The sequence below is a fragment of the Panicum virgatum genome, chromosome 8K (assembly GCF_016808335.1).
Source record: "Panicum virgatum strain AP13 chromosome 8K, P.virgatum_v5, whole genome shotgun sequence".
Lineage (NCBI taxonomy): Eukaryota > Viridiplantae > Streptophyta > Magnoliopsida > Poales > Poaceae > Panicum > Panicum virgatum.
The window spans coordinates 624155-636741 of NC_053143.1; the positions used below are offsets into that span (position 1 = coordinate 624155).

The 12587-nt window shown below is 46.4% G+C and overlaps 1 protein-coding gene and 1 pseudogene across 2 annotated transcripts; both read right to left on the bottom strand.

Annotated features, from left to right (window-relative positions):
• Positions 1 to 360: 360 nt before the first annotated feature.
• Positions 361 to 8224, bottom strand: LOC120646446 (annotated as a pseudogene).
• A 511-nt stretch (positions 8225 to 8735) lies between these two features.
• LOC120643370 (fatty acid desaturase DES3-like) lies at positions 8736 to 12172 on the bottom strand. 2 transcript variants are annotated; one of them, XM_039919721.1, is made up of 7 exons: positions 12016 to 12172; positions 11516 to 11921; positions 11222 to 11311; positions 10544 to 10610; positions 9846 to 9938; positions 9345 to 9752; positions 8736 to 9258 (listed from the first exon to the last, which is right to left on the bottom strand). In XM_039919721.1, the coding sequence occupies exons 1-7, from the start codon at positions 12167 to 12169 to the stop codon at positions 9067 to 9069; spliced, it is 1410 nt and encodes a 469-aa protein (XP_039775655.1). In that variant the 5' UTR covers positions 12170 to 12172; the 3' UTR covers positions 8736 to 9066. The 2 variants fall into 2 exon arrangements, with proteins under 2 accessions (XP_039775655.1, XP_039775656.1); XM_039919722.1 differs by having other exon boundaries at positions 8852 to 9258; positions 12037 to 12097.
• Positions 12173 to 12587: the final 415 nt, after the last annotated feature.

Below are 12587 nucleotides of genomic sequence, written 5' to 3' on the forward strand. Positions count from 1 at the left end.
CAGCCACCCGTCACAAACAGCTGAACAAAGTGAGTTATGTTCAAAAGAAAGGTGGAAGGAACCTTTCCAAAATTCTGAACAAACACGGCCTATATATATATATATATATATATATATATATATATATATATATATATATATATATATATATATATATATATATGGCCATATATAAAAGAAAACAAGCTCTGATATGAGGATTTGATGGAAGAGCCAAGCATTTGTTTGTCTTTGCTTTTCCCTTAGATTGTAGTACGTAATCCCTAGACAGCTAGCTAGCGTGGACTTTTTACATATGGCATCCGATCCATGCATAACGATGGATGGAATGCATGCATCAGATCACCATTCTAGCTAGCATTAGGCATTAGCAGCATGATGGAGGAGAGAACCAGCCGAAGAGGCGGCGAGGAAGGAGAGTGCGACGACGACGTCGGTCATGACGGCGCGCAGGGTGTGGTTGTCCTGCAAGCACATGGCGGCCAACCCCACGGCCTGCTTCAGCTCCGACGGCGGAGGCCCCTGCATGGCCATCACCAGCCGCGGGTCCACCAGCTCGTGGAACCTGGTGGGGTCGCCGAACATGGTGGCCGCCCATCCCACCAGGCTCTGCTCGCCGTCGGGGCGGTTGGCGTCGATGGCCCGGTGGCCGGTGATGAGCTCGAGCAGCAGCACCCCGAAGCTGTAGACGTCGGACTTGGCGCTGAGCTTGCCGGTGCGGAGGTACTCGGGGGCGCAGTAGCCGTAGGTGCCCATGACTCGGCTCGAGTCTCTGCCGCCTGAGGACGAGGACGACGACGACGACGAGGTACTTGGCAGCGGGAGCAGCCTTGCGAGGCCGAAGTCGGAGAGCTTTGGGGTGTAGTGGTCGGCGAGATAGCACTGACTTAACCAGGTTCACTAATCCAACAGTAGATCATCTCTAGTACATTAACTGATACATAATAGATTAGATTCGATCTTATACCAGCAGTAGTGGTGTCCATGGCGTCACTGGAAGTAGGTGTAGACGTGACGACGTCGACGGTGTTGACGGCGTCGGGGATGTAGCGCAGACGCTCCTTGAGAGTCCTGGCGGTGTAGCGGCGACCTTCAAGACGCCACCGGCACTGCCCCGGAGGTAGTGCTCGCGCTTCTGAGCCTTCCACTGCTCTGATTGATCGGTGGGTGGTGAAAAATGATAGGTTATACAACTCTGTGGTCAACCCCATCTTATTTATAAGCACTGTAGGCCCAGGGCCGAGCCCAATGGGCTAAGGATTACCTCCCAATCAAAGCAATCGCGGATTGGTTCCCTAAACTCAAGGGATAAGATATCCCTATTTTTCTGCTAACTTTGTTGTTGACAGAAGTCAAACAAAAACAAAATCAACATTCTCCCCCTTGACCAAAGGTCAACAACTTTTTCTTAACTTAAACTTAATTTTATTATGTCACTAACTCATATTTAACTTATACTAAATTCATCCTCCGTAAATCAGGAAGTACCAGACCAATGCATCGTCAGCAGCACAACGGCATACTGGGACAACATTACCCATAGTCTTACTGAAAAACTTTGTCAGGATTCTTATTCTTATTTGGGGAAATATTAATGGCCCTAAACCAGGACCTGATCAAAAGTATCAACCAAACCCATACCTAGGACATGTTTCTGAAAGAGGGTTGATGATAAATCTTTTGTGAGCGGATCCGTAATATTTGTTGTAGTACTTATATGCTCAATCTTAATTGTGTGGTCCCGGTTTCTATCTTTCACGACACGATACTTGAGGTCAATGTGCTTGGAAGCACCAGACAACTTATCGTTTGCGCAAAAGAATACTGCAGATTGATTATCGCAGTGCATTGTGATAGGTCTCGAGATACTATCCACAACTCTTAATGCCGGAATAAAATTCTTAAGCCACACTGCCTGTCCTGTTGCATCATAACATGCCACAAATTCAGCTTGCATCGTAGATGCAGCCGTTACACCTTGCTTACCACTTCTCCATGAAATTGCTCCCCTTGCCAGAGTGAAGATATATCCAGAAGTGGATTTTCTATCATCTTCATCACCAGCAAGATCAGCATCAGTGTAACATACAACCTCAAGATTGTCTGTCCTCTTATATGTGAGCATGTAATCTTTGGTGCATTGGCAATATCTTAACGCCTTCTTGACACCTACCTAGTGAGCCCATCCTGGATTTGACTGATATCTACTAAAAACTCCGGTTGCAAATGCCAAGTCTAGACGCGTACAGACTTGTGCATACATCAGACTTCCGACAGCTGATGCATAAGGAACATTGTTCATTCTTTTTCTTTCTAAGTCATTCTTAGGGCATTGCGCTTGACTAAACTTATCGCCCTTTTGAATAGGAACAAGTGAAGTGTTGCACTTATGCATCTTATATCTCTTAAGCATTTTCTCAATATAAGCTTTCTGAGATAATCCTAGTACTCCTTGGGCTCTATCTCGGTGTATCTCAATGCCAAGGACATATGAGGCATCACCAAGATCCTTCGTATCAAAGTTGGATGAGAGAAAATTCTTAGTCTCATACAACATGTTCTTATCGTTGCACGCTAACAGTATGTCATCCACATACAGTACTAGAATTATTAATTTTCCACCTTTAACTTTGGCGTAGATACAACTATTCACATCATTCTCCTTAAATCCGAATTTCTTAATGATTTCATCGAATTTAAGGTTCCACTGCCTGGACGCTTGCTTAAGTCCATAAATGGACTTCTTTAATTTGCATCCCATATATTCTTTACCCTTTATGGCAAAACCTTCTGGCTGTGCCATAAAGATTGTCTCATTTAAGTCTCCATTAGAAATGCAGTCTTAACATCCATCTGATGCAGCTCCATATCAAAATGGGCAACTAATGCCATGACAACTCTAAAAGAATCTTTGGTAGACACAGGAGAAAATGTCTCATTATAATCAATTCCTTCCTTCTGTGTGAACCCTTTTGTTACGAGTCTAGCTTTGAATCGTTCGACCTTCTCTTTGGAATCACGTTTGGTTTTGTAGACCCACTTACAGCCTACTAGTTTGACTCCAACAGGAATTTCTAGTAAATCCCATACTTTATTAGTACTCATAGACTTTAATTCATCTTCCATGGCTTTAATCCATTTAGTAGAATTCTCACTTGACACTGCCTGTCTGAATGTGGCAGGGTCACTTATATTCCCGATATCATATACATCTTCACTTAAGTATGTCTCATAATAAGTAGGAATAGCTGATTTCTTTGCCCGTTGCGACCTTCTTACTGGTTCAATCGCAACTGGTTGAGGAATCTGATCTTGTGGCGCAGGTTGCGCCTGGTTCCCAACCATTTGCTCCATGTTCTGATGTTGCTGAACAGCAGTAGATGGCATGGCGCCACTTACCTGAACAGGAGGAATGACTGGTGGTACAAACTGATATACCTCTGTGGGCTCTTGAACTACTGGATCAGGAAGCTCAACCCATAGTTCTTCGAGACTCACTTCCCTCCTTGGAAAACTCCCACTAATTCCTGAGTCCTCTAGGAACACAGCCTGCCTGGTTTCTACGAACTTAGTGTGACGACCAGGACAGTAGAATATGTACCCCTTAGACTTTTCTGGGTATCCAATGAAGTGGCAGCTTATCATCTTAGAATCTAATTTCTTTTACTGTGGATCAAATAATTTAGTCTCAGCAGGACAGCCCCACACTTTTAAATAATTAAGTGACGGTTTCCTCCCATTTCACAGCTCAAAAGGTGTCTTGGGAACTGACTTAGACGGAACCCGATTAAGTATGTGAGCAGCTATTTTTAATGCTTCCATCCACAGCTCCACAGGCAAACTAGAATAACTGAGCATGCTCCGCACCATGTCAAGCAGTGTACGGTTGCGACGCTCATCGACTCCATTTTGCTGTGGTTCGCCTGGCATAGAGTATTGCGCTCTAATGCCATTTTCTTCTAAGTACTTAGCGAATGGTCCTTTAATCTGACCATATTGAGCGTGTTTCACATAATATTCACCTCTCCGGTCTGATCTTACAATTTTAATGGAAGTATTGTGCTGCTTCTCAACTTCCGCCTTATAAATCTTAAATATTTCTAAAGTGTCTGAATGCTTTTGAATGGGGTAAATATGTCCATAACGGGAATAATCATCAGTAAATGTTATAAAAGAGTCATAATCGTCTACTGATGTGACTGAGAGAGGGCCACAGATATCTGTGTGAATTATTTCTAATACGCACGTACTCCTAGTCGCTCCTTTCTTAATAGTCTTAGCATATTTTCTCTTAATGCAGTCGATGCACTGCTCTAAATCTGAGAAGTCTAACTCCTGAAGTATCTCATATTTAATGAGACACTCCATTCTCCCCCTCGAAATGTGGCCAAGGCGACAGTGCCACAATTTCGAAGAAGTCTCATTCTCACGCTTACGCTTATGCATCGCATCACAGACATTCATTGCAGAATAATTATCATCAAGAGAGAGCAAAAAAAGATCGCCTTGTAAATGGCCAAGGCCAACACTAATATTATGAAATTTAATGTTGCAAACCGAGTTGCCAAACTCACACACATGTCCTGACTTATCTAAACGCGAAACTGAAATAATGTTTCTCTTTAAACTAGGAACATAAAGGACATCCTCTAAATTAAGCCGGAAGCCGCCTGTCAACTCTAAGGTGAAGCTTCCAACGCCTTCGACTTCAATCATGTTCACATCAGCTACTCTTAGGCTTCGCTCCCCCCTTCTTATAGTTCGGATCGAACTGAATACCTGTAATGAATTAGAAATGTGCACAGTGGCACGTGAGTCAACTAACCAAGCATTAGGGGATAAATATGCTAAGAATAACTCATCAATAAAAGAAACAACATCAATCTTAATATTACCTTACTGTTTCAGTCATTCCTTAAAGCCTGGGCAGCCCTTCTGAAGATGCTTGGGTGAAGCACAGAATGAACACAGCATCTTTCCACCTTGGGACTGCTTGCCCTTAAACTTGTTGTTGTTCCTTGGACCAAAGTTATGGTTCCCTTTCTTCTTAAAGTTCTTCTGGCCTTACTTGCTGCTACCTGACTCATGCTTATTCTTGGGAGTGCCTGAAATGCTGAGATTGCCAACCATGTTGACAACATCCTTCATCTTCTTAGTCTTAAGCCTTTCTTCTTCTTCAACACAGTAGTTGATCAAATCACTGATAGACCAGACAGTCTTGTTGGTGTTGTAATTGATCTTAAATGCAGCATACTATGAAGGCAATGATGTCATGATGAAGTGCACAAGAAAACCTTCAGAAATCTCCATCTGCATCTCCTTAAGCTTGTTGGCCATGTCACACATATTGAGAATGTGCTGCCTGATGCCAGTCTTCCCATCATATTGAGAGGCCACTAACTTCATGATGAGAGTGCTTGCATAAGTCTTGGATGAGCTCTTGAAGTTCTCCTCAATCTTTGCCAGAAAGGCCTTAGCACTCAGATCTGCTCCCTGCGCATCCTTGGTGGGGATGGTGCCCTTAATGCCAGCACTGATGGTCTGAGACATGACCATAAACGCCTTGCAGTCTGATCTTGCCCACTTTTCCAGAGCAGCTAAAGTCTGTCCTGCAGCAACAGCAGGCTTATCCTCCCTTAATGTCAGATCCAGATCATTCCAAGCCAAGCATGTCATGACCTTGCCCTTCCAGTCAGGAAAATTCGCTCCATTGAGTGGCTCGATATTGTTCAGGTAGGAGGCCACAACATTGACATTTGTCACTGAAAATCAAGGGAAAAACTTATCTTAGTAATCATATACAATGAAATGCAAATAAAAGCATGATAATAACCCTACGGTGGTCTGATTAAAATCATGCAATTAAAATTTCAATTTGCATCACCGGTGGGGAAAACAAACGAAATTTCGTCTTAATACTCATGATTAAACAACGGTGGTTAGAAATAATCACAAGTTTACTCTAAATAAACTCCTCGGTGGTTCCATTTATTTAGAGGCATCTCAAAGTATAGTGGTGGAATAAACTTATGAACATGAAATAAACACCAACTACTTAAAAAAATTACTCATGCAAGCTTAACTTAGATGGATGCAGAAATAAACTGAGCTTAATACTGAAAAGAGACTGAAAACTGAAATAAAAAAAAACTTAAAATTCAGCCCGAAACATGAAACGGCCTGCTGGCGGCCTGCTTGCGCGCGCAGCGCACCCTCAATGCGCGGCCTAGAAGGCGCGCGTGCAGCCCAGCAAGCGGTGCAGCCCGGCAAGGGCGCGGCCCAGCAAGAGAGATGAGCGGCTCAGGCTGATGGCGGCTCGGCTTAGCTTAGCGCTCGCGGCTCGGCTAATGCGCGCGGCTCAGGCTCGGCTTAATGCAGCGGCTCAGGCGCGCGCGGCTCAGGGGGCGGCTCAAGGTAGCGCGTGGCTTAGGCGGTCCGTTAGCGATCTGGCCCGGCAGCGGACGAGTAGGCCGGCCATTCGGCCCGCTCGGCGCGCGCACCGCCCCCTCCCAGTGATCGATCTGAGCCGTTGGCTCTCATCCGACGGCTGACGATGGTTGGGGCGAGATATAAAAGGCTGAAAAATTGGGAGAGGGTGAAACCCTAGTTCATTCTCTCCCTTTCCTCTCCCCCGCGCGCTCTGCTGCTCAGAGCGGCGGCGACGGCGCCGCCGGCCGCCGGCCGACGCGCGGCTTAGGTCCGCCCCTCCTCAGAGCTCTCCCCGCGCACCCTCTCTGATGGGATCTAAGGGCCGGAGCACCGCGGGCCCTCTCTGCAGTGCGCGTGCATCTCGCGCGCGCACCGCCGAGGGGCTCCGCCGGAGCTCCATGGCCGGCGATGGGAGCTACTGATGGCCGGCGAGGGCTCAAGTTGAAGGCGCGGAGGCGGCGCTACTGATGCGCCGGCGAGGCAAGCACCGCCACGCCGAACCGGTCGGCGGGGCTACAGCTCCCTGAGGGACGCCGGCATCCATGCGCAGCAGCGACTAATGCCACGCGCGAACACCGGAGGTAGAGTCCCCTTTCTTATCTTAATCTTACTTAAACTGATCTAGGGTTAGGGTTTGGGATGGGGATTTGCGGGATTAATCTTTGATTCGATCTGAAATTTGCATCCCCTCCTTCTAATCTCACTTCGTACCGACTTATGCACGAAATTTTACCCAAAACCGAGATGGTTTAGGCCACTGACTTAACAGAAAAACTTAATTTCGTGAACTAAAACATGATAAACGCCTAGATAAACTTAGCGGATCTAAAGTTCTAGGCATGGAGGCATTTCTGACTAACTAGAAACACGTGCATGATGTGAATCTTAACTGAATAGAGCTAAAAACATGAACAAGAACATGCACAGATAGATCTACACCATGAAACCGAACCTAAAGCTTAGGGTTTGTCTAGGAGATCTAACCAGGATTAGGATAGGCGACTGATACCAATTGTTAGGAATTGAATCTAATATAAACTTAGCACTGACTTAACCAGGATCACTAATCCAACAGTAGATCAGCTTTAGTATATTAACTGATGAGGAATATATTAGATTCGGTCTTATACCAGCAGTAGTGGTGTCCATGGCGTCACTGGAAGTAGGTGTAGACGTGACGACGTCGACGGTGTTGACGGCGTCGGGGATGTAGCGCAGACGCTCCTTGAGGGTCCTGGCGGTGTAGCGGCGACCTTCAGGACGCCACCGGCACTGCCCCGGAGGTGGTGCTCGCGCTTCTGAGCCTTCCAGTGCTCTGATTGATCGGTGGGTGGTGGAAAATGATAGGTTACACAACCTTGGGGTCAACCCCATCTTATTTATAAGCACTATAGGCCCAGGGCCGAGCTCAATGGGCTAAGGATTACCTCCCGATCAAGGCAATTGCGGATGGGTTCCGTTGAACCAATCCCTAAACTCAAGGGATAAGATATCCCTATTTTTCTACTGACTTTGTTGTTGACAGAGGTCAAACAAAAACAAAACCAACAGTTGGAGGACTTGAGGTCGCGGTAGATGACGGCCCTGTCGTGCAGGTACTGGAGCCCCTGGCGGCGCCGTGCGCGACCCTCAACCTGGTGCGCCATGGCAGCATTGGACGCATGGGCATAGGCAGCAGCAGGTGGTCCTCCAGGGATCCCAGCGCCATGTACTCGTACACCAGCAGCCGCTGCTCGCCCTCGGCGCAGTAGCCCACCAGCCCGCCGCTGCTGTATATATGTTCTTCTTGCTCATAGAATTAATAATGGAAAGAAAGAACAATGCAAGACGACGACGGCGGCCGGCGATCTATGCCGTGGGATCGATCGGAACGAATTGAAGCAAGGTGAGGAAGGATGGAGAGAGAGAGAGAGAGAGAGAGAGAGAGAGAGAGAGAGAGAGAGAGAGAGAGAGAGAGAGAGAGAGAGAGAGAGAGAGAGAGACGGCCAGCCAGCCCCAGGCCCCAGGCCCCAGGCCCCAGCTGGATGGGACGAGATAGATAGATGGAGGCTTTGCTTTTTCAGGGAAGGAAGGAATTGAAGGACGAATGGATCGAGTTTTGCTTGCCTTGCCTTGCTTTGCTTAATATAAACTGCATGCATGCATGCGCATGCTGCAGCCTACAGGCAGGCCTTGCCATTGCCATGGCCATGGATGGATTTTATCGATATTGGTACAGTTTTTTCCATTTATTATGTACTTGTAGGAGGAACCAATTTTTTTTATTATTATTATATATATATATTGACTATATATAATAACAATGCTTAGCTACTCCACCTGTTTGGTGGGTGATGATGAATATAAATGATCTCAAGAATCTGATGATCCGACCGATGAGCTAGATAGCCCAATAATCAACGAACAATACATGCATATATATGTGTGTGTGCGCTTGAATATAATTAGATCAGGATCCCATCCCTTGCTTGCTTTGCTGCTGAAATTATTTGACTAACTTTTCTATGCTACCTAAATCTACCAGGATGTAATTATTAATTCCGTACGTATAAATCCTTGCCTTGTGCATGCTTAAACTTGAGGTCGTCGTAATATAATTTCCAGCTGCATGCAGATGGAACGAGTCACTAGTTTTGCTTATGGTCGTTTTGGGTGTTGATCAAGCAAGGTGTGGTCAGTTTGGTAGTAGACGACATCCCCGTGGTCGCTGACAAAGTGATCCACTCTGAGACTCCTGAGGAGCACGCCAAAGAGGTGAAGTGGCAGCGGCCCTGCTGACTTGTGTGGTTCCCGGTAGTATCTGCCCAGCACCGGCCTCGCAGCCTTGGTCTGTCGTTATTATTATGAAGTTTTCAAATTTCAATTTTTTATATATAAATAAAAAGTACAAGAAGAAAGAAGAAGCGCATGCTTACTGCTTCGACGAGATGGTAGTGCGGGATCTGCGGGAAGAGGTGGTGGATGACATGGGTGCCGATGTCGTGGTGGATGTTGTTGATCCAGCCGTAGTCCCGGTCCACGGTGGTGAGCCCCCCACGCAGGTAGCTCCACTCCTCGCCGCGGTACCAGGGGAGCTGCTGCTCGGGGCTGCCGTGGTGGTGCAGGTACGTCACCAGGTCAAGCCACATCACAAATACAAGGTATGGGACGGCGTAGAGCTTGAGCAGGTGGAGTGGTCCGAAGGCGCACGCCATGGCGAGCAACGATGCGAGCATGACGCAGCAGCAGGTGGTTGAGAGCATGACATCGGCCCGCTCCTTGGGGCTGAACAGGTCGCTGCTGGGAAGAAAGTGAGATCCATTCTTGCCGGGGCTCCTGTACCACTGGCAGCAGCAATATTGCATTGGGTTTCTTTCAATCAGTTACTAGCTAGTAATAACTTTATTTATTTCAGCACCCAGCAGACAGCAACATACTAGGTAGACTGGGAATGCGAGGAGCGGGAACGGGACGGTGAAGCGTAGCTTCTTGGTGCGTGGTTCAAGCTGCCGGTAAAGCTTCTCCGTGATCTGCAATGCAATGCATGCATTTGCATTTGCAATTGTCAAGACAAGGAATATATTTTGATGCCGGGCAATGCAAATGGAATCAAACTAAATGCCGGTTGCAGCTAGCTTGTACTATCAGCAGTAAGAATTGTTGATTTACCTACTAGTATTTGGCAGCATGCAGGCACAGATCTAGCTACCTACTAGTACAAACTTTTATAGGAGTAGCACCAGCAGATTTGTGCTAGAGCTAGCTGGTGGCAGGCATGCATCGTGCATGCAGCATATGCTAATTTAATTAAGCTGGTGGCAGAGCTAGCTAGTTGATATGCTAAGCCTTTTACTAATTAAGCTAGTGGAGAAAAATGCAATGCCATGTGCGGGCCTCCATATATAGCCCAGATCTGCAGTCTGAAAACTGGTCGCCCCAAGAAAGCAAAAGGACAATACTCCTAGATAGATCACGACGCATCCCGGACACTGACACAGCAAGGACGAATCCGACTAATTTAATTAATTATGGCAAAACCAACCTAATGGCTAACCATATATATATGGAATTGCAATGGAGGTGGCCTAATGGCCATAAAAAAAACAAAAAAAAGGAGAGATGCATGATGACTGACCGGGTGCCATGACTCGTCCCTTTCAATGTGGCCGTGGTTCTGATGGTGCGTTCTGTGGCTGATCCTCCTGCATGCATGCATGCATTATATATACAATCACTTTTTCTTTGCTGCTGATGGTGTGCAGTGTAGTGACCGGATTTATTTAATTTGCAGGATTATTGTTAGTAGTAGTAGTAGTATATTGTTACTGCTAGTTACGGCAAACGGAAATTGTTGTCAACTAGAGCTATTTTTTGTATATAATATGTTCCGATCGATGCTCTTAAAACGGCTACTACTGGAGCTTTACAGCTAGCTAGATGCGTGCATGCTGCTTGCTGCTTTACACACACATGCATATCAGCCAACAGAGATTCTCTGTGTAATGTCTTCTTCTTCTTCTTCTTCTTGAAAACTGTATCATGCATCTATGCAAGATATTTATCAACGACACGAATCGAATAACTTTGAAAAGAGAGAAAGATGACAGCAAAATATCTTCTTCTTCTTTTTGAAAATTGGACCATGCATCTATCCAAGATATATATCAAACTGACACGGATCGAATCTCTTTGAAAAGAACAAAATCAAGATCATGTGTGCTAGCTACTACCTTTCCTGCCTGTTGTCTACTTTTATCTTAGCGTATTTGCTTCCTTGGTTGGTAGAATGAAATGAAGATATATAGTAGCATACCATCCATGGTAGGGGACGAGGATGAAGGAGTGGAGGAGATGCCCCACCGCGCTGTTGAGAGTGCCGCTGTCAGAGAAGCTCCCGTGCCCACTGCATTAATTAATTTTATATATATATAAGCAAATCAATATATATATATAATTATTCCATTCCACCATGCATATGCATGCATGGATCGATCGAAGAAATAATCAGATGTCACGTATACTATGTCTTGATAAATAAATAAATAAATTAATAAACCAGCAGCAAGAAGCAGAAGAAAATACTCTAAAAGCAAGCAACCGCGCGTACCAGTCGTGTCCGAGGACGAAGAGCGCCCAGAACATTGTGCCCTGCGCCGCCCAGTAGATGGGCCAGAGCGCCCAGGTGTCGAGCGCCGCCGCCGCCACGGCCAGCCCCGCCACCACGGCCACGTCCCTTGCCACGTACGACAGCGACCGCAGGGAGCTCTTGCGCCAGCAGTGGGCCGGCACGGCGGCGCGGACGTCGCCGATGCGGAAGGGAGGCGGCTTGCCGGCGTCGAAGACGAAGCGGCTGTCCTCGGTGGCCTTGGCGGCCGCCGCCTCCTCCTGCCGCTGCTGCTGCTGCTGATGCCTCATAATTTTATTTTGCGGGTACGGCGGCGTTGTTGTTTGCAGCTGCGTCGGCGTCGTCGTCTGCTGATGCATTATTCGATCGACGGCGGTGGCCGGAGAGCCTGCAGGAGGAGAATCGATGGACAGAGAAGAGAGTAATTGATTTGATTGGTAGAGAGAGAGGAACGAAGGAAGGAACAGGAGGAGAGGCCGCACCGGACGAGGAGAGAGAGAGACGGTGGTGGTGGTGTCGTGCGACTGCGCCCTCCCCTCCTCTCCTCCCGCCGCGCCGCCGTGTGTTGCGCTGCTCCTGCCAGCACCAGCACGCTTTATAGAAAGGAGGAGGACAGGCCCACATGAATACCTGCATGCAATGCAAACCCGGCCTGGCCCACCTTGGGTGTTTAGTTCCCTCCCAAAACTTTTATGCTTTGTCACGTCAAAGCAAATAGCATTAAATAAAATTTATTAATAAATTTTTTTACACAGATGAGTTATAAATCACGAGACGAATCTAATGAGCCTACTTAATTCATAATTTTCAACAGTGATGCTATAGTAACCATCTGCTAATTATGAATTAATTAGGCTTATTAGATTCATCTCGCGATTTACAACACATCCGTACAAAAGTTTTGTAAACAGATTTTACTTAATACTCCTAAATACTAGCAAGATTCTCTTTCTAAAAAATTTTAGGGGAATCAATCCAGAATCAAGTGGTTCTCAATTCTCATCATCATAAATAAAGTTGATTGGAAAACAAAAAAGGATCAAACAAATCAAAA